We start from the raw sequence: 22,008 nt of genomic DNA, 5'->3' as shown, positions 1-22,008 counted from the left end.
AGTTTGGAGGAGAGAGGGTGGCACGGTGGCGCAGCGGTAGAGTTGCTGCCTTACAGCACTTACAGCGCCAGAGACCCGGGTTCCATCCCGACTACGGGTGCTGTCTGCACGGAGCTTGTATGTGCTCCCTGTGATCGCATGGGTTTCCTCCGAGATCTTCGGTTTCCTCCCACACTCCAAAGACGTACAGGTTTGTAGGTTAATTGGCTTGGTGTAATTGCAACTTGTCCCTAGTGTGTGTAGGATAGTGTTAACGTACAGGGGGGTCATTAGTCGCTGCAGAGGGGCCTGTTTCTGCGTTGTATCTCGAAACTAAACTAAACTTTGTCTGAAAGGAAGCATGCAGGTACAGCAGGCAGTGAAGAAAGCCAGTGGAATGTTGGCCTTCATAACAAGAGGAGTTGAGTATAGGAACAAAGAGGTCCTTCTGCAGTTGTACAGGGCCCTAGTGAGACCTTTTACGGAATTCTCTGTCTCAGAAGGCAGTGGAGACCAATTCTCTGAATGCATTCAAGAGAGAGCTAGATAGAGCTCTTAAGGATAGCGGAGTCAGGGGGTATGGGGAGAAGGCAGGAACGGGGTACTGATTGAGAATGATCAGCCATGATCATATTGAATGGCGGTGCTGGCTCGAAGGGCCGAATGGCTTGCATCTATTGTCTATAGACATACCTTAAGGAGATTTGAGCAGGCAAAATGTGCAGGTGCTGGTTTACACTGAGGAATCAGAGTGAATATTGGTTTGTGGTTACAAGCAAGTGTTTTCAGAGCAGTTGCCGATTTTAAGCACCACAGATATCTATTTCTATTGACTGCAATGATGAGAAATTGCTGATGAAGTCTAGAACCAGGATGTAATGGTCTCAAGGTAATTAGTATTTATTCACAAAATGCTGGAGTAACCCAGCAGGTCAGGCAGCATCTCGGGAGAGAAAGAATGGGTCGAGACCCTTCTTCAGACTGAGGTAGTTGGTTGGCCCTTCAAGACATTTCTGCGCCCAGAGGGCGGTGAATCTTTGGGATTTGCTGCCCAAGACAGCTGGAAGTTAATCGCTCAATATACAATAAACCCTTGTTTTTATGGTGTTCCCTTTATCACGGATCTTGGTGATAGGGGACAGACGTACCATATTTCACCGCCAGCTCAGAATGTCGGTGCCACCCCTTGCCATTCCCCCAGCCACTACTCGGCTGTGCCTGTCCACCCACCAAGTCCCCAACGACCAGCAATCCCCGTACACTAGTTCCATCTGACACACTTGGGGGCAATTTACAGAAGCCAACTAACCTACAAACCCGCACCTCTTTGGAAGGTGGGAAGAAACCGGAGCACCCGGAGAAAACCCACGCGGTCACGGGGAGAACGTACAAACTCCGTGTAGACAGCACCATAATCAGGATGGAACCCGTGCCCCTGGCGCTGTAAGGCAGCAACTCTACCGTTACGCCACCGTGGCGATAAAATTGTGTCTTTCATCTGAGCAGTGTCTGTTGTGCTTTCTCTCTGCCTGTGTGTGTGTGTGTGTGTGTGTGTGTGTGTGTGAGCGCGTGTGTGCGCGTGTGTGTGTGTGCCTGTGTGTGTGTGTGTGTGTGCCTGTGTGTGCGTGTGTGTGCGTGTGTGTGTGTGTGTGTATATAGGTTGGTGTTCGGGTAGAAAATGCGGAATATCTCGTGCAGAAGATATTTGGTCACAAGCAACCCCCGTTTAAGGACAGTCCCAAGCAAACGAAGAATCCAGGAAGAAAGTGGAGATTGAGAAACCCGGCAAAATTTTCCGTCCGTCCTTTGAATAAGAAGAGAGTCGTGCCAAGACATGCCACGGGCAGATCGCTGGCGCCAAGGTATCAGGTGGAGAAACGCAAAGCTCAACGAGCAAACAAAAGCTGTCAGAATGTGGACTACACCAGAATGAATGAAATAGAGGCCAAGGTAAGGACGCACTTTGGTGGAAAGGTTGGTAGAAAGAGTTATACCAACATACAGCAGTAAAACATGTTCAGCCCACTATGTTTAGTTTAGTTTAGAGATACAGCGCAGAAACAGGCCCTTCGGCCCACCGGGTCCGCGCCGACCAGCGATCCCCTCACATTAACACCATCCTACACCCACTAGAGACAATTTAAACATTAACCAAGCCAATTAACCTTCAAACCTGTACGTCTTTGGAGTGTGGGAGGAAGCCGAAGATCTCGGCGAAAATCCACGCAGGTCACGGGGAGAACGTACAAACTCCGTACAGACAGCACCCCTTAGTCGGGATCGAACCCGGGTCTCCAGCGCTGCATTCGCTGTAAGGCAGCAACTCTACCGCTGCGCCACCGTGACCGCCCCTAACGACTGTCTGTACCGACCATCAAGTACCTTCCAATATTAATCCCATTTACCAGCAGTCTGCCCATAATTGGGTTAGAAATTCAATTTTGTAGCAACTGTTTTACCTGAATGGAGGTTTGGTTTAATTTAGTTTAGAGATACAACACGGAAACAAGCCCTTCGGCCCATCGAGTCCGTGCCGACCAGCGATCCCCGCACACTTACACTACACCCCACACACACTAGGGACAATATTAGTGCTGGAGTAACTCAGCGGGTCAGACAGTATCTCTGAAGAACATGGATAAGGCCCATCAAGTCTACTCCGCCATTCAATCATGGCTGATCTATCTCTCCCTCCAAACCCCATTATCCTGCCTTCTCCCCACAACCTCTGACACCCGTATGAATCAAGAATCAATCTATCTCTGCCTTAATGGAATGTTGGCCTTCGTAACAAGAGGAGTTGAGTATAGGAGCAAAGAGGTCCTTCTACAGTTGTACCGGGCCCTGGTGAGACCGCACCTGGAGTACTGTGTGCAGTTTTGGTCTCCAAATTTGAGGAAGGATATTCTTGCTATGGAGGGCGTGCAGCGTAGGTTCACTAGATTAATTCCCGGAATGGCGGGACTGTCGTATGTTGAAAGGCTGGAGCGATTGGGCTTGTATACACTGGAATTTAGAAGGATGAGGGGGGATCTTATTGAAACATATAAGATAATTAGGGGATTGGACACATTAGAGGCAGATAACATGTTCCCAATGTTGGGGGAGTCCAGAACAAGGGGCCACAGTTTGAGAATAAGGGGTAGGCCATTTAGAACGGAGATGAGGAAGAACTTTTTCAGTCAGAGGGTGGTGAAGGTGTGGAATTCTCTGCCTCAGAAGGCAGTGGAGGCCAGTTCGTTGGATGCTTTCAAGAGAGAGCTGGATAGAGCTCTTAAGGATAGCGGAGTGAGGGGGTATGGGGAGAAGGCAGGAACGGGGTACTGATTGATAGTGATCAGCCATGATCGCATTGAATGGCGGTGCTGGCTCGAAGGGCTGAATGGCCTACTCCTGCACCTATTGTCTATTGTCTATTGTCTATTAACAATATCCACTGACTTGTCCTCCACAGCCTTCTGTGGCAACGAATTTCACAGATTCACCACCCTCTGACTAAATAAATTTCTCCTCATCCCCTTCCTAAAAGAACATTATTTAATTCTGAGGCTATGGCCTCTAGTCCTAGTGGAAACATATTCTCCACATCCACTCTATCCAAGCCTTTCACTGTTTCAATGAAGTGCCCCTCATTCTTCTAAACTCCAGCGAGTACAGGCCCAGTGCCGGCAAACGCTCATCATAGGTTAACCTACTCGTTCCTGGGATCATTCTTGTAAATAGGTCCGCACCTATGTATGTTCCCCAGAAATGCTCACAAAGGAATTGCAGATGCTGGTTTAAACCGAAGGTGGACACAAAATGCTGGAGTAACTCAGCAGGACAGGCAGCATCACTGGAGAGAAGGAATGGGTGACGTTTTGGGTCGAGACCCTTCTTCAGACTCCTCAGATTCCTTCTCTCCAGAGATGCTGCCTGTCCCGCTGAGTTACTCCAGTATTTTGTGTCGAGCGATGCTCACAAAGTACTGCATTTAACTCAGGCAGGGACAGGCAGGGTCAGGCAGCATCCCTGGAGAACATGAATAGGTGACATTTCAAGTCGGGATCTTTCTTCAGAAAAAGCACAAACTCCATTCAGACAAGCTCCCGTAGTTGGGATCAAACCCGGGTCTCTGTCACTGGAAGGCAGCAAGCAACTCTACCGCTGCCCCACCGTGCTGCCCTTCACGAGTTAGCACTTCAACTCCCCCTCCCATTCCCAGTCTGACCTTTCTGTCATGGGCCTCCTCCAGTGCCATAGTGAGGCCCACCGGAAATTGGAGGAACAGCACCTCATATTTCGTCTGGGCAGCTTGCAGCCCAGTGGTATGAACATCGACTTCTCCAACTTTAGACAGCTCCTCTGTCCCTCTCTTCCCCTCCTCCTTTCCAGATCTCCCTCTATCTTCCTGTCTCCACCAATATCCTTCCTTTATCCCGCCCGCCTGACATCAGTCTGAAGAAGGGTCTCGACCCGAAACGTCACCCATTCCTTCTCTCCTGAGATGCTGCCTGACCTGCTGAGTTACTCCAGCATTTTGTGAATAAATACCTTCGATTTGCTCCCGCATCTGCAGTTATTTTCTTACACATAAGTTCTAAATCGAAGTCAGTGAACTTGGTCTTAGTCGGAAACCATTGCAATGCAAAGTGCTGTCAATGTAACACCTGCAGGAAAGGTCCTTCCACTAAGCTGAGTGCTACATGAAGAACTTAATCTTGTTTGGCCCATTTAGTTTACCAAGAGGATGGAGAAAAGGAATAAGAGGCTGAGTTGTGGCCTTAGCATGAAGATATTTGGAAATGAACTGACCTTCTTGGACTGCAACGACCTGAGGATGCAAGTAAAGCAATACTCTTTAGATGTGGCTGAAATCGCAATAAAACTCCTAAAGGTAAAAGAAGTCTTTCATTTTTGGTCGTTCATATAAAGTGGTGTGGTCAATAGTATTGTTTGACAAATACGATACGACACGACACGATAGAACTTTATTTATCCCAGGAGGGAAATTGAACTGCCGACAGTCATGAAAACACAAAATACATAATACATGAAACATGAAATTAAAGTGACGTGGAAAGGCTGGGGGGATGTGCAAAGATTGGGGGGAGCGGAGTCAGTCTCAGTCTACCCCAAGACAGAAGGGTGGGGAGTTGTAATGTTGTAAAAGATTCATCAACTTTTTACCTCAATTAAAAACGGCCTTTAAATTTCCTTGAGGCTACCCTCGATTGGCTACAGTGACGTTGACATGAACAAGGCATCTGCCTGAGGCATCGGCAAGGCCAGCAGCATAATCAAGGATGAGTCTCACCCCGGCCACTCCCTCTTCTCCCCTCTCCCATCAGGCATGAGGTACAGAAGTGTGAAAACGCCACACCTCCAGATTCAGGGACAGCTTCTTCCCAGCTGTTATCAGGCAACTGAACCATCCTATCACCAACTAGAGAGCGGTCCTGACCTCCCATCTACGCCATTAGAGACCTTTGAACTATCTTTAATCGGACTTAACTGGACTTTATCCTGCACTAAACGTTGTACCCTTTTTCCTGTATCTGTACACTGTGGACAGGCTTGGTTGTAATCATATGTATTGTCTTTTTGCTGACTGGATACCACGCAAAAAGCTTCTCAATGTACCTCGATACACTTAATAATAATAAACTGAACTAAGTTATGCCCTCTGCTCAGAGGATCTCTGAAGAGGTTTCCAATAATAAATGCTCCTCCTGCTGATCTCCACAGTATGGTGCAGTTTGATTGCATGCATTCATCTCTTCCCTTGCTAGGGTCAAGAAGTTCAGTATAACAGAAGGACAAGTCTAGCCACCGAGAAGCTGACATTTTCATCCATTTCGGGGCTCCCGATTAAACTCGCTGTGAATGCATCTGCGGCCATCAACGTCAGGGTTAAAGGGAACGTGGATCTTAAACAGCGGACAGACTTTGTCGTCACTGGTTTCATCAAGCCTAGGTATGGACGGACTCCAATGATACCTCGTCAAATGTTTTACAATGGGAAATGAACTTGTATTAACTACGTCCTGCTAAATGGTGCAATAAATCCCGACGATTCTTGAGATTCCATTTTGAGTTCATGTTTGAAGCGTATGGACATGTTCATTGTGAAACTGAACTAAGATTAAGCATGCCCAATATAAAACTGATCCAAGATTAAGCATGTCCAATACAAAATGGCGGCACGGTAGTGCAGCGGTAGAGTTGCTGCCTTGCAGTGCCAGAGTCCCCAGGTTCGATCCTGACTACGGGTGCTGTCTGCATAGAGTTTGTACGTTCTCCCCGTGGCTGTGTGGATTCTCTATAAGATCTTCTCTTTCCTCCCACACTCCAAAGACGTACAGGTTTGTAGGTTAAAAGGCTTGGTGAAAATGTAAAAATTGACCCTGGTGTGTTGGATAGTGTTAGTGTGCGGGGATCGCTGGTCGGTGTGGACTCGATGGGCCGAAGGACTTGTTTCTGCACTGTACTTCTAAAACTAAAACTAAAACTGAAGTAGGATTAAAACAGAGAATGTTAGTCAGATAGTATCTGTAAAAAGAAATATACAGCCAAAGACAGAGACGGAAATATCATTGACCAGAAATGTGAACTTGCTTCCCTCTCCAGAGCTGCTACCTGACCTGCCAGGTATTTATAGTATTCTCTCCTTTTATTTAATATTTCGATCATTTAGATATATTGTTTTTTGCTTTTTTGACTAATTTGAATGATGTGCCTTTTAAAATAGGCTACCTGGACTTGTGTGCCATTATTAACTTCCTTTATTTTATTACATGTCCCAAATGATATTTGTTTAAATGAAGTTACATTCCAAAGAACATAGTGACAAAGAGGGATATTTTTATAGTTTGGGCGATGTTAGTTAAATGTGTGACTATGACTTCAGCTCACCTGGTATATATCAAGTTCCAAAGGTTCCATTTGGGGATCTATGGGGAGATGAGTTGAACATGCAACTCTGAGTATGGGCCAACTAATCTATCAATCCAGCAACAAGTTACTAGCTTACTAGGTTAATTACCGGAATGGCGGGACTGTCTTATGTTGAAAGACTGGAGCGACTAGACTAGGCTTGTATACACTGGAATTTAGAAGGATGAGAGGGGATCTTATCGAAACATATAAGATTATTAAGGGGTTGGACACGTTAGAGGCAGGAAACATGTTCCTAATGTTGGGGGAGTTCAGAACCAGGGGCCACAGTTTAAGAATAAGGGGTAGGCCATTTAGAGCGGAGATGAGGAAAAACTTTTTCAGTCAGAGAGTTGTAAATCTGTGGAATTCTCTGTCTCGGAAGGCAGTGGAGGCCAATTCTCTGAATGCATTCAAGAGAGAGCTAGATAGAGCTCTTAAGGATAGCGGAGTATGGGGAGAAGGCAGGAACGGGGTACTGATTGAGAATGATCAGCCATGATCACATTGAATTGTGGTGCTGGCTCGAAGGGCCGAATGGCTACTCCTGCACCTATTGTCTATTTTCCATTAAATGGACTTAGGGACAACTCAAAGCCTATCTCTTTCATTTATAGCTTTCATTTTTTTAGCCTGCCAACTCAATTAACTTTAAACTAAGGCTGCACCATAGTGGTGCATCTGGTAGAGCTGCTGCCTCACAGTGCCAGAAACCTGGGTTCAGTCTTGATCTCGGGTACTCTCTGTGTGGAGTTTGCATGCGTTCCCTGTGATTGTGTGGGTTTCCCTCCGGGCGCTCCGGTTTCCTCCCACATTCCTGGGTCCTGCAGGCTTGTCGGTTAATTGGCCTCTGTAAAATTGCCCCGAATGTGTCTGGAGTGGACGAGAAAGTGGGATAACAAAGAGGTGGCATGAACGGCTGATGAATGGCCAGCATGGACTTGGTGGGCCGAAAGGCCTGTTTCCCTGCTGTATCTCTAAAACTAAATTAAACTAAACTAAATCCCAAAGACATGCACGTTTGCAGGCTAATTGAACTTTGTAAAACTGCCCTAATGTTGTAAGGAGTGGGTGAGAAAGTGGAATAATGTAGAACTAAGTATGAATGGGTAATCAACGACCGGCATGGATTCAGTGGGTCGAAAGGCTTGTTTCTTTGCTGTATTTTAAAACTAAACTGAACTGAACCCCAAAGACATGCGGGTTTTTTAGGTTAATTGGCTAAATAGGTAAGGAGTGGGTGAGAAAGTGGGATAATATAGAAAGTCCTGTTCCAACGTTGTATCTCTAACCAAAACACAACAAATTAAAAATAGAAACAAAATGCAAAAAAGTAAATAATTTCCATTCTTTTTGAAGAAATAGAACTTATGGGACCACGTAGGAAGGAACTGCAGATGCTGGTTTACACCGAAGAAAGACACAAAATGCTGGAGTAACTCAGCGGGACAGGCAGCATCTCTGGAGAGAAGGAACGGGCGACGTTTTGGGTCGAGATCTCAGTCTGAAGAAGGGTCTCGACCCAAAACGTCACCCATTCCTTCTCTCCAGAGATGCTGCTTGTCCCGCTGAGTTACTCCAGCATTTTGCGTCTTAACTCGTGGGAATGCTGTGTCCTGACATAGACTCACTAGGACTAATGGTTGCCTTCTGTTTTGTTAGAACAGAAAGTAATGACCCATTTTTATAATTTCCGCAAGATCAGGTAGAAAATGATTTTATCTAGAACAATAGACGATAGTTGCAGGAGGAGGCCATTCGGCCCTTCGAGCCAGCACCGCCATTCAATGTGATCATGGCTGATCATTCACAATCAGTACGCCATTCCTGCCCTCTCCCCATACGCCCTGACTCTGACTTTTTATGATAAAAAGTAATATAGTTATAGAGTCACAGAATCGTACAGCACGGAAACAGGCTCATCAGCCCAACACGCCCTGGCTGACCAAGTTGCCCCATCTAAGCTAGCCCCATTTGCCCATGTTTAGCCCTCTAAACCATTCCTATCCATGTACCTGTCCAAGTGCATTTTAAATGCTGTAATAGTTTCTGTCTCATTTACTTCTTCAGGCAGCTCGTTCCATATACCTACCCCACTCGGAATGAGAAACATTGCCCTTCTAGTTAGTATTACTAACTAGTAATAATTAGTATTAAATCTAGCCCTGGCTCACTTTAAACACATATCCTCTTGTTTTTGATTCCCACACTCTGGATAAAAGATTCGTTCATCCTATCTATATTCCCCTCGGAGAAACATAGAAACATAGAAAATAGGTGCGGGAGGAGGCCATTCGGCCCTTCGAGCCAGCACCGCCATTCAATATGATCATGGCTGATCATCTAAAATCAGTACCCCGTTCCTGCTTTTTTCCCCGTATCCCTTGATTCCGTTAGCCCTAAGAGCTAAATCGAACTCTCTCTTGAAAACATCCAGTGAATTGGCCTCCACTGCCTTCTGTGGCAGAGAATTCCACAGATTCACAACTCTCTGGGTGAAAAAGTTTTTCCTCATCTCTGTCCTAGATGGCCTACACCTTACTCTTAAACATGATTTCATCACATAAAAATCACAATTTTATACACTTCACCCTATCTATTCCCCTCATGATTGTATACTTATTTCATTATGTACAAGGATTATCAACGTAGGTTTATTTACACTAGGATTTAGGTGCAGGCATAGGTTTACACACTGTAGATCTGGGCGTTGGTTTAGACACTGCAGGTTTATTTATTTTTTGTTTGAGATTTGAACTGAGGTTGTGAGCTATAAGGCATTGATGGTGTTCTGTTTTTAGTGCTCATGTTCATGTGTCTGCCCACATGGGACTTGACGGGACCATCGGCAAGGCTGGTTTGGAGTGGGTGGCTGGGATGAGGACAGTGACAAGCCTGGACGGTGGGATCCAGCTGAAGAAAGGACAAGACCTGAAAATCTTCCTCAACACACCGCAGGAAACGATGGAGATCATCGATGTCAGGTGAGAGCACAAGTCAAGTCAAGTCAATTTTATTTATATAGCACATTTAAAAACAACCCACGTTGACCAAAGTGCTGTACATCAGTTCAGGTACTAAGAAACGAACATATAATGGCACACAAACATAACAGCTCATACATAAACAGTTCACAGCGCCCCCTCAGAGGGCCTCAAACGCTAGGGAGTAGAAATAGGTTTTGAGCCTGGACTTAAAGCAGTCGATGGAGGCAACAGTTCTGATGGGGAGAGGGATGCTGTTCCACAGTCTAGGAGCAGCAACCGCAAAAGCGCGGTCACCCCTGAGCTTAAGCCTAGACCGCGGGATAGTCAGTAGCCCCAAGTCGGCCGACCTGAGGGACCTGGAGATAGAGTGGTGGGTTAGAAGATTTTTGATATAGGGGGGGCAAGCCCATTTAGAACTTTGCATGTGAATAGGAGGAGCTTGAAGTTGATTCTGTACTGTACTGGGAGCCAGTGGAGAGAGGCCAGAATCGGGGTGATGTGGTCCCTTTTACAAAGACTATTGCCATCTCAACACTAGCCCAAATTAACCCAATCTCCTTTGCCTGCTTGTGATCCATGACCCGCCATTCCCTACATACCCAGGGATATGCACGGTGGCGCAGTGGTAGAGTTGCTGCCTTACAGCGAATGCAGCGCAAGAATCCAGGGTTCAATCCCGACTACGGGCGCTGCCTGTACGGAGTTTCTACGCTCTCCCCGTGACCTGCGTGGGTTTTCTCCGAGATCTTCGGTTTCCCCCCCCCCCCCACACTCCAAAGACGTACAGGTTTGTGGGTCAATTGGCTTGGTAGAAATGTAAAAATTGTCCGTAGTGTGCGTAGGATTTTTAAAAAGATTTTTTTAGATTTAGAGATACAGCGCGGAAACAGGCCCTTCGGCCCACCGGGACCGTGCCGCCCAGCGATTCCCGCACATTACCACTACCCTACACACACACTAGGGACAATTTTTACATTTGCCCAGCCAATTAACCTACATACCTGTACGTCTTTGGATGGTGTTAATGTGCGGGGATCGCTGGTCGGTGTGGACTCAGTGGGCCGAAGGGTATCTGTTGTGTGAAGGGAGTGGATGTGATAGTGGGGTAACAGAACCAGAGTGAGCGGGAGATCGATGTGGACTCGGTGTGGACTTGGAGGGGCCGAATGGCCCATTTCCATGCTTCAATCAAACGTACAATAACAGCAAACCATGGGCAATGCAGTTAACGTTTCTTTTGTCCCTGTCTGTCCATTTTCAGTTCGAGACTTTACACTGCAAATCCAGGTGGGAAAGAGGAGATTATTGGATCTCTTGATCGGACAGAAGCGAGAACGTGCAGCGAAGATGAATGTAAGTTGACCAAGTCGATATTTTTCAGAAAAGTTGGCCGCACATTGTGATTGTAGTTCCTGAACAGCTTCTACTTGGGGCAATCCAACTGAGAAGCCCTGGTGATGCAGAGATAGGATGGCAGGCTCTGTATTACCCCCTCCCTCCCCACACCTCTACCATCTCACCATCCCATCACTCCCCATATGCTCACCCCACCCCCCCCCCCCCCACCCCAAACCTGACTCTTCCCGTTTCTGCCATTGCTACAATGGTCCATATTGGTCCAGTTTTTCCCCCGCCCACTACATCGAAGTGCTGGTGAGGAGATGATTTGTTATGTCAGGAGCCAAAGCCTAAATAGAACATGGAACATGGAAATTAGAAGAGTGAAGCTGAGGAACTGGCAGCCACGGCGGCGCAGCGGTAGAGTTGCTGCCTTACAGTGCTTGCAGCGCCGGAGACCCAGGTTCGATCCCGACTACGGGCGCTGTCTGTACGGAGTGTATACGTTCTCCACTTGACCTGCGTGGGTTTTCTCTGAGATCTTTGGTTTCCTCCCACACTCCAATGACGTACAGGTATGTAGGTTAATGGGCTTGGTGTATGTGTAAATTGTCCCTAGTGTGTGTAGGTAAGATAGTGTTAATGTGCGGGGATCGCTAGTCGATGCGAAGGGCCAGTTTCTGTGCTGCGTCTCTAAACTAAACAAAAACTAAAATATGAAGGATGTGGCCTGTTCAATCCTTAAGGTTCTTTTAGCATCTTAAGTCCCACAATGGCTTCCATGGCACAATGCAACACTGATGAATTGGGTGGGAGTAAGAACCATAGAAAATAGGTGCAGGAGTAGACCATTCAGCCCTTCGAGCCAGCACCACCATTCAAGATGATCATGGCTGATCATCCAAAATCAGTACCCCGTTCCTGCTTTTTCCCCATATCCCTTGATTCCATTAGCCCTAAATCTAACTCTCCCTTGAATACATCCAGTGAATTGGACTCCACTGCCTTCTGTGGCAGAGAATTCCACATATTCACAATTCTCTGGGCGAAAAACGTTTTTCCTCTTCTCAGTCCTAAATGGCCTACCCCTTATTCTTAAACTGTGACCTCTGGTTCTGGACTCCCCCAACATCGGGAACATTTTTCCTGCATCGAGCCTGTCCAATCCCTTAAGAAATTAGGGACTTGTTTTCACTCTCATTGGATGATGGTTCTTTATTTGCCTATTTTTTCTAAATATGGACAAAGCCAGCATTTTCTTCCCATTTTTTAACCTCCCTCAAGAAGGTCATGGTGAATTGTCTTCTTGAATAGCTACGATCTACGTTATCCCACCTTCTCATCTACTCGTGACCTATTTGTTAATATACGTTAATAATACACTTGAAAGGAGAAAAAAAACTGCAGATGCTGGTTTAAATCGAAGTTAGGCACAAAATGCTGGAGTAACTCAGCGGGTCAGGCAGCATCTCGGGAGAGAATAATACACTCGTCATTGAGTGTTGGAAGTATTGCTTAAATACTGTTCGAGATTCCTCTTTCACCCGCTAAAAGTTACTTTTGGCAAACCTGTTGAAACTAAAACAGCAAAGAGCATAATCTCTTTTACGGATGGCTTTTGGCAAAGTATTAATGCTGGAATTTGCCCAAAACAGCGGAAGTTTCACTGTAAATGTCCTCCTGTGGTGCATATACACGTAGATATCGGTGCAGATTTTTGTCTTTGCTGGCTGGGGCTTTAAATATCTGGAGGCAGAAGAGAGAGAAGACAAATAAATTAGATGGAAATGGATGGAATGAAATTCCCAAGGATTTGGTTACGGGTTGCACGGATTTTCCCTGCCAATTTTCCATTCAAGTCAAGTCAAGTCAAGTCAAATTTATTTGTCACATACACATACTCGATGTGCAGTGAAATGAAAGTGGCAATGCCTGCGGGTTGTGCACAAAAATAATTACAGTTACAATAAATAAAGTTAATAAGTTACTAAACATAGCACCAAAAGTGTCGACAAAAATTTAGTCTCTGGGGTTATCAAAGTTGACAGTCCTGATGGCCTGTGGGAAGAAGCTCCGTCTCATCCTCTCCGTTTTCACAGCGTGACAGCGGAGGCGTTTGCCTGACCGTAGCATCTGGAACAGTCCGTTACTGGGGTGGCAGGGGTCCCTCATGATCTTGCTTGCTCTGGATCTGCACCTCCTGATGTATAGGTCCTGCAGGGGGACGAGTGTAGTTCCCATGGTGCGTTCTGCCGAACGCACTACTCTCTGCAGGGCCATCCTGTCCTGGGCAGAGCTGTTCCCAAACCAGACTGTAATGTTGCCGGACAGGATGCTCTCTACAGCCCCAGAGTAGAAGCAATGAAGGATCCTCAGCGACACTCTGAATTTCCTCAGTTGTCTAAGGTGGTAAAGGCGCTGCTTAGCCTTACCCACCAGTGCGGCAATGTGCGTTGCCCACGTCAGATCCTCTGCGATGCGGACTCCCAAGTATTTGAAACTGCTCACCCTATCCACAATAGACCCATTTATCTCCAGTGGCGTGTACGTCCTTGGATGTTTAGCCCTTCTGAAGTCCACAATCAGCTCCTTTGTTTTAGTGACATTCAAGAGGAGGCTATTGTCCTGACACCAGAGTGCCAGATCAGCCACCTCCTCCCGGTAGGCCTTCTCATCGTTGTTGGAGATCCGGCCCACCACCACAGTGTCATCAGCAAACTTGATGATGGAGTTTGAGCTGAACCTGGCCCTACAGTCATGTGTGTACAGGGAGTACAATAGGGGGCTAAGGACGCAGCCCTGGGGGGATCCTATGTTCAGGGTGAGGGAGCTAGATGTGTGTTCCCCCATCCTGACCACTTGGGGCCTGGCAGTGAGAAAGTCCAGGACCCAGGCACACAGAGGGGTGCTAAGCCCCAGTTCCAGCAGCTTCTCAACCAGTCTGCTGGGGACTATTGTGTTGAATGCTGAACTAAAGTCAATGAACAGCATCCTCACATAGCCCCCCTGGCTGTCCAGATGAGAGAGAGCGGTGTGTAGAACCTGGGAGACCGCATCATCCGTGGACCTGTTCGGACGGTATGCGAACTGTAGTGGGTCCATGTTGCGAGGAAGGAGGGCACAGATGTGCTTCTTGACTAGCCTCTCCAAGCATTTCATGACAACCGAGGTGAGGGCCACCGGTCGGTAGTCATTTAAACACGCTGGAGAGGCATTCTTTGGCACCGGTACAATGATGGATCTTTTGAAGCATGCAGGGACCACGGACTTTGCCAAGGAGAGGTTGAATATTGTGGTGAGCACTGGAGCAAGCTGAGTAGCACAAGACTTTAGTACTCGCCCAGATATACCATCTGGGCCTCCAGCTTTCCTCGTGTTCACACGCGTCAGAGCCCACCTCACCTCATGCTCGGACACCGAGAATGTGTGCACATCCCCGGCGGTGGATCCCCCTCCAGCCTCGCTAGCCAGCGCCCCTTCGGTGCTGTTTTTAGACGGCGAGCTGGTGGTGTTACCCGTCTCAAACCGTGCGTAAAAAGAGTTCAGGTCATCAGCTAAGGAGGAGCCGGCACTTCCGGTTGAGGGGGTGCTGGACCTGTAGCTAGTTATAGTCCGTAGCCCCTGCCAAAGGCGCCTGGTGTCCTGCTGCTCCATCTGTGACTCCATCTTGTCCCGGTACCTCTTTTTTGCATCCTTCACTGCCCTTCTCAGTCGGTAGGACTCTCCCTTGTAGTCGTCCATGTTGCCGGATGCCAGGCCGGAGTTGTAAGCAGCGGTGCGAGCATTCAAGGCCACGCATTCATGCGTCTCTTCAGGTTCACCGAGTGAACGCAGGGCAGTCCAGCACAGGAACGGGCCCTTCGGCCCACCATGTCAGTGCTGAAAATGATGCACCTGAGAAAGGGCACCTTTTATCAACCTGCACAAAAATCCATATCCCTCCATTCGCTGCCTATCCATATGCCTATCCAGTAGTCAATCAAAAGTCTATACAATGTAGAAACATTTACCTTTACTTTACTTTTTATTGAAAGTCACATCTAATGGCGAGTGAGATCAAAGTGTGTGGGGGGAGGAATTGCAGATGCTGGATTACACCAAAGATAGACAGACATTCTTGCTATTGAGGGCGTGCAGCGTAGGTTTACTAGGTTAATTCCCGGAATGGCGGGACTGTCGTATGTTGAAAGACTGGATCGACTAGGCTTGTATACACTGGAATTTAGAAGGATGAGAGGAGATCTAATCGAAACGTATAAGATTATTAAGGGGTTGGACACGTTAGAGGCAGGAAACATGTTCCCAACGTTGGGGGAGTCCAGAACCAGGGGCCACAGTTTAAGAATAAGGGGTAGGCCATTTAGAACGGAGATGAGGAAAAACTTTTTCAGTCAGAGAGTTGTGAATCTGTGGAATTCTCTGCCTCAGAAGGCAGTGGAGGCCAATTATCTGAATGCATTCAAGAGAGAGCTGGATAGAGCTCTTAAGGATAGCGGAGTGAGGGGGTATGGGGAGAAGGCAGGAATGGGGTACTGATTGAGAATGATCAGCCATGATCACATTGAATGGTGATGCTGGCTCAAAGGGCCGAATGGCCTCCTCCTGCACCTATTGTCTATTGTCTATTGTTAGACTTCCCAAAATGCAACACCTCACATTTTTTTGCATTAATTTCCATCAACTATTCTTCAGTCCACTTGGCCAAATGATCAAGATCCTGGTGCAATTTTTCACACCACTATCTGCAAAACCACCCACTTTTGTATCATCTGCAAACTTACTAATCTTGCCCTGTATGTTCTCATCCAAATCATTGATGGGAGATGACAGACAGTAACGGGCCCAGCACCGAGCCCTGAGGCACACCACTAGTCACAGGCCTCCAGTCTGAGAAGCAACCTTGCACCACCGCCCTCTGGTTCCTTCCATGGAGCAGAAGCAGAGGGTGATCAAAGATCTCATATAATAACAGAGATATATGATTTATTTTCTCTCATAGTCATACAGCATGGAAACAGGCCCTTCGGCCCAACTTTGTCCACTCGGACCAACATACCCCATGGACACTCGTCCCACCTGCCTGCTAAACTATTCCGCCGGTCCAGAACCAGGGGCCACAGTTTAAGAATAAGGGGTAGGCCATTTAGAACGGAGATGAGGAAAAACTTTTTCAGTCAGAGAGTTGTGAATCTGTGGAATTCTCTACCTCAGAAGGCAGTGGAGGCCAATTCTCTGAATGCATTCAAGAGAGAGCTAGATAGAGCTCTTAAGGATAGTGGAGTCAGGGGGTATGGGGAGAAGGCAGGAACAGGGTACTGATTCAGAACGATCAGCCATGATCACATTGAATGGCAGTGCTGGTTCAAAGGGCCGAATGACCTACTCCTGCACCTATTGTCTATTGTCTATTGACTTTGTGAGCAATGTTTGCACTCTTTTTGCATAGAACTAAACCAGTCTGAAAATATTAGTCAGTAAAAACAGTCTTGAGTAAACAGTATGAATGTGGTCTGATTTTGAATCATGTTCACCCTTCAGTGCCACCATCTCCAGTTTATATAACAGTAATTTCCAACTGCATGGCAACAGGTTTGCAGCTGGGTTTCTGGAAATAATAAGCATTATGCTTAATAAATGCCAACTGCCATAACAGGACTCTGGCAGAAGATCAAAGTCGATTTTTTTTTAAATGGAGGACTTAATCAAAGACTTAACCAGAAACACGTGCTTATTTTTCTCGCTTGCTAGATTTTACATTGTTTATTTACTGTGTTAACAAATGTGCTCTACTAATAATCAGTCATTTTTGTTTACAGTACATTGGCGTTTCATTATGGAGCGTGGGATTGAGTGGATTAGTAATCAGCTTGAGTCTCTTGCCCAGTGTATTATATGTTGGAACATGAGGGATTATGAAGCTATTTAAGGTTCTGTAAATGTAAAATTGGGTGTATATGTCTTGCTGTGCGGTCCATGCACACTTGACTTTGACAATGTTTAGTCATATCTTCCCATGAGAGGAAAACTCTTACGCGTGAAATTCATAAGTTAAAATATGTTTGATTAGTTTAGTTTAATGTGGAGATACGACGCGGAAACTGGCCCTTCGGCCCACCGAATCCGCACCAACCAGTGATCCCTGCACATTAACACTACCTTGCACACAAAATGGACAGTTTTTAAAAAACATTTACACCAAGCCAATTAACCTACAAACCTGTAGGTCTTTGGAGTGTGGGAGGAAACCGAAGATCTCGGAGAAAACCCACGCAGGTCAGGGGCAGAACGTGTAAACTCCGTATAGACAGTGCCCAAAGTCGGGATCGAACCCGGGTCTCTGGCGCTGTAAGGCAGTAGTTCCACTGCTTATGCCACCATGCTGTGCATTAGAAGATGTGCAAGGAAACAGGCCATCGATTCCATGCCAACCGTTAATTATCCATTCACATTAGTTCTATGACATCCAACTTCTGCATCCACTCCCTATGCACCAGGGACAATTTATACAGAGGCCAATTAACCTACAAACCCACATGTCCTGGGGATGTGGGAGGAAACCGGAGCACCCGGAGGAAACCCACACCATCGCAAGGAAAACGTGCAAACTCCACACAGACAGTACCCGCCCGAGGTCACGGTTGAACCCAGGACTCTGGCACTGCGAGGAAACAGCCCCACCACATATGCCGTGTGGTTACGGGGGGAACATGTAAACTCCACACAGACAGCACCCGAGGTCAGGATCGAACCTGGCTCTCTCTGGCGATGTGTTGGAAATATAATTGGGGGAAGTGGAGTGAATGTGCTCAGAGCCTTCTCATTTTTGCTGATTCGCCTGTTTGTGTCCTCAGTGCCGTTTACGCCATGTATCCGGAGCAGGAAGAACAACAGTCAATTAGAGGAAGCTCACGTTGCCACTTCCAAAGAGAGCATTTGTTTAGAAAGTGACATGTGATGAGAAAAAGAGACTGAAGCAAAGATGTTGTTACATTTAGCCCATCTCTGTTATTCCTTTTTTCAATTAATGATGGTGGTTAGATTCAGTGAAGTCTCATCCCTCTTTTGTGACAGAAATTATTCAGTGACGGATGTGGAGAGACTGACCACATGGGCCTGATACAGGCTGGGATTGGACATGTGGCCAGAAGTAGTGGTGTGAGGACAAATCCAACTGTGTACATCTGGTAGAGACTACAGAAATGATGGGCTGGAGAAAATCTCAGCAGAACAGGCAGCATCCAGAGAGAGAAAATAAACACTTCATTAACACTTCAGACTGGTGACCTCTCTCCAGTACTACAGTAACTCTCTCTCGAAAACATCCAGTGAATTGGCCTCCGCTGCCTTCTGTGGCAGAGAATTCCACAGTTTCACAACTCTCTGGGTGAAAAAGTTTTTCCTCGTCTCAGTCCTAAATGGCCTACCCCTTATTCTTAAACTGTGACCCCTGGTTCTGGACTCCCCCAACATGGGGGAACATTGTTCCTGCATCCAGCCTGTCCAATCCCTTAAGAATTTTGTTTGTTTGCAGAAGATCCCCTCTCATCCTTCTAAATTCCAGTGAATACAAGCCCAGTTGACCCATTCTTCCATCATACGTAAATCCCGCCATCCCAGGAATTAATTCTTCTCTCATTTCTCTTCCTGATTACTATTAAAACACAACATCTGTGCTACAGCACCAGGATAAACGCTCAACCAAGAAAACCAAGCCCAATGCCAAAGTAGTATCTGAACTACCTATACGTACATAGAAACATAGAAAATAGGTGCAGGAGTAGGCCATTCGGTCCTTCGAGCCTGCACCGCCATTCAATATGATCATGGCTGATCATCCAGCTCAGTATCCCGTACCTGCCTTCTCTCCATACCCCCTGATCCCTCTAGCCATAAGGGCCACATCTAACTCCTTCTTAAATATAGCCAATGAACTGGCCTCAACTACCTTCTGTGGCAGAGAATTCCACAGACTCACCACTCTCTGTGTGAAGAAATGTTTTCTCATCTCGGTCCTAAAAGACTTTCCCCTTATCCTTAAGCTGTGACCCCTGGATCTGGACTTCCCCAACATCGGGAACAATCTTCCCGCATCTAGCCTCTCCAACCCCCTAAAATTTTTATATGTTTCTATAAGATCCCCCCTCAGTCTTCTAAATTCCAGCGAGTATAAGCCTAGTCTATCCAGTCTTTCTTCATATGAAAGTCCTGCCATCCCAGGGATCAATCTGGTGAACCTTTTCTGTACTCCCTCTAAGGCTAGAATAGCCTTATTGTCCTATACTTATGCTATAGGACGATATCAAACTCCATATTCAATAATAATCTATCTACTTGTTGACAAGCACATAAAAAACTAATTGTGTAGGCACCAGTATATCATTGGAGTCATCAAGTGGGCACCTCCCTTCACTGGTGTGTTGTTGAGTTAGGCCCACGGCACCTCGTGAAGGCTCGACGGTTAGTTCTGGCATCCCAGAACGACTCCTCTCAATACCTGCTCTCACCACCTATGCTACCAGTATGGACTTCTCAGCAGCTAACTATGTAACAAGACGACTCTTTGCAGTTTACCCCTTTAAGGGTAAAAATATCGAAAACATTTTCTTCAGCAAAACAATTGTGTCTAACGCTGGAGCAACACAGCAGTCAGACAGCATCTGTGGAAGGAATGGAGTGCCGTCATTTTGGGTCGGGACCCTCCCTCATTAGCATTGCCTTGCAGGGGCGTACACTAACTGGAAACTTTTAGGGAGCCTGCAAACTTTGCAATCTGCATATCTTCACTTACATGTTACTTCAGTTTCAGTTTATCATATGATATCATATATATACAGCCGGAAACAGGCCTTTTCGGCCCACCAAGTCCGTGCCGCCCAGTGATCCCCGTACATTAACACTATCCTACACCCACTAGGGACAATTTTTACATTCACCCAGCCAATTAACCTACATACCTGTACGTCTTTGGAGTGAAGTCATGTGCTCTGAGGTATAGTGAAAAGATATTGTTGCGCGCTATCAAATCAGCTGAAAGCCAATACATGATTACAATCGAGCCATTCACTGTGTACAGATAAATGATAAGGGAATAACGTTTTGTGCAAGGTAAAGCAAGCAAAGTCCGATCAAAGATATTCCGAGGGTCACCAAAGAGGTAGATGTTAGCTCAGCACTGCTCTCTGGTTGTGGCAGGATGATTCAGTTGCCTGATAACAGCTGGGAAGAAACTGTCCCTGAATCTGGAGGTGTGCGTTCTCACACTTCTATACCTTTTGCCTGATGGGAGAGGGGAGGAGAGGGAGTGGCCGGGGTGTGACTGGGCCTTGATTATGCTGCTGGCCTTGCCGAGGCAGCGTGAGGTGTAGATGGAGACAGTGGAAGGGAGGTTGGTTTGTGTGACGGTCTGGGCTGCTGGCCTTGCCGAGGCAGCGTGAGGTGTAAGTGGAGTCAATGGAAGGGAGGTTGGTTTGTGTGACGGTCTGGGCTGCGTCCACGATTTGCTGCAATTCCTTGCGGTCTTGAATCTGGAGGCGTGCGCTTTCCAACACTTCGACACCTTTCGCCCGTTTGGGAGAGGGAAGAAGAGGGAGCGGGATTTTGAACGGCACTTTTGAATGATATTTTGTTTCCCCACGCAGTTTCCAGACAAATTGGGTGGCAGATCTGTTCTGAGATGTCATACCCTTCGGGGAGTTCTGGCCTTGCGTTTCCACTGTCTGGCCCCGCCGAAGCATCGGTCATGCTGATCAAACGAGACAAAGGACTTCACCAATATCTGCTGGAGGCGGCCTACTCATACACCACACAGGTAAAACCTTCCCATCCCACTCTCGGCAAAAATACAACGCTCCAGGCAGAGTCACTCCCAGTCTCACGCCTCGGAACGGTCTCGGCATTATTTTGAAAGGCAATTGCACTGAAGAAATGGGTAGCTCCCCAACAGAATCGTCCCAATAGCGGGGCTGAATTATTTCCCTGGTGCTTGAAGTGAAATATACTGTGAGTGAGTAAGAGGAGTTGAGTATGGGAGCAAAGAGGTCCTTCTGCAGTTGTACAGGGCCCTAGTGAGACTGCACCTGGAGTACTGTGTGCAGTTTTGGTCTCCGAATTTGAGGAAGGATATTCTTGCTATTGAGGACGTGCAGCGTAGGTTCACTAGGTTAATTCCCGGAATGGCGGGACTGTCATATGTTGAAAGACTGGAGCGACTAGGCTTGAATACACTGGAATTTAGAAGGATGAGAGGAGATCTTATCGAAACGTATAAGATTATTAAGGGGTTGGACACGTTAGAGGCAGGAAACATGTTCCCAATGTTGGGGGAGTCCAGAACAAGGGGCCACAGTTTAAGAATAAGGGGTAGGCCATTTAGAACTGAGATGAGGAAAAACGTTTTCAGTCAGAGAGTTGTGAACCTGTGGAATTCTCTGCCTCAGAAGGCAGTGGAGGCCAGTTCTCTGAATGCATTCAAGAGAGAGCTAGATAGAGCTCTTAAGGATAGCGGAGTCAGGGGGTATAGGGAGAAGGCAGGAATGATCAGCCATGATCGCATTGAATGGCGGTGCTGGCTCGAAGGGCCGAATGGCCTACCCCTGCACCTATTGTCTATTGCTGGAAACAAATCCACGTACTGTAGTGCTGGAGTAACTCAGCGGCTCAGGCAGCATCTCTAGGAGAACATGGACAGGTGACGTTTCAGGTCGGGACCCTTCTTCGGACTCAATTAAGTGAGTGGGTTGCTGGTAGCCGTGGCAAGAGAGAGACAAAGAGAGCTGGAAAGGGTGGGGAG

At 46.9% G+C, this 22,008-nt stretch overlaps 1 protein-coding gene across 1 annotated transcript in view; it reads left to right on the top strand.

The window, feature by feature from the left end:
• LOC144604175 (uncharacterized) overlaps positions 1 to 22,008 on the top strand; it is a 257,398-nt gene that overhangs the window by 82,933 nt on the left and 152,457 nt on the right. Inside the window, exons 16-21 of the mRNA XM_078418381.1 lie at positions 1,639 to 1,929; positions 4,697 to 4,855; positions 5,751 to 5,935; positions 9,696 to 9,878; positions 11,143 to 11,234; positions 20,858 to 21,027. Coding sequence (XP_078274507.1) covers positions 1,639 to 1,929; positions 4,697 to 4,855; positions 5,751 to 5,935; positions 9,696 to 9,878; positions 11,143 to 11,234; positions 20,858 to 21,027 — 1,080 coding nt within the window. The remainder of the gene's footprint in view (positions 1 to 1,638; positions 1,930 to 4,696; positions 4,856 to 5,750; positions 5,936 to 9,695; positions 9,879 to 11,142; positions 11,235 to 20,857; positions 21,028 to 22,008) is intronic.

This window comes from Rhinoraja longicauda, chromosome 21 (assembly GCF_053455715.1).
Source record: "Rhinoraja longicauda isolate Sanriku21f chromosome 21, sRhiLon1.1, whole genome shotgun sequence".
Classification (NCBI taxonomy): domain Eukaryota; kingdom Metazoa; phylum Chordata; class Chondrichthyes; order Rajiformes; family Arhynchobatidae; genus Rhinoraja; species Rhinoraja longicauda.
The sequence above is the reverse complement of the archived record's forward strand: the minus strand, read 5'-3'. Positions and strand labels throughout refer to the sequence as shown.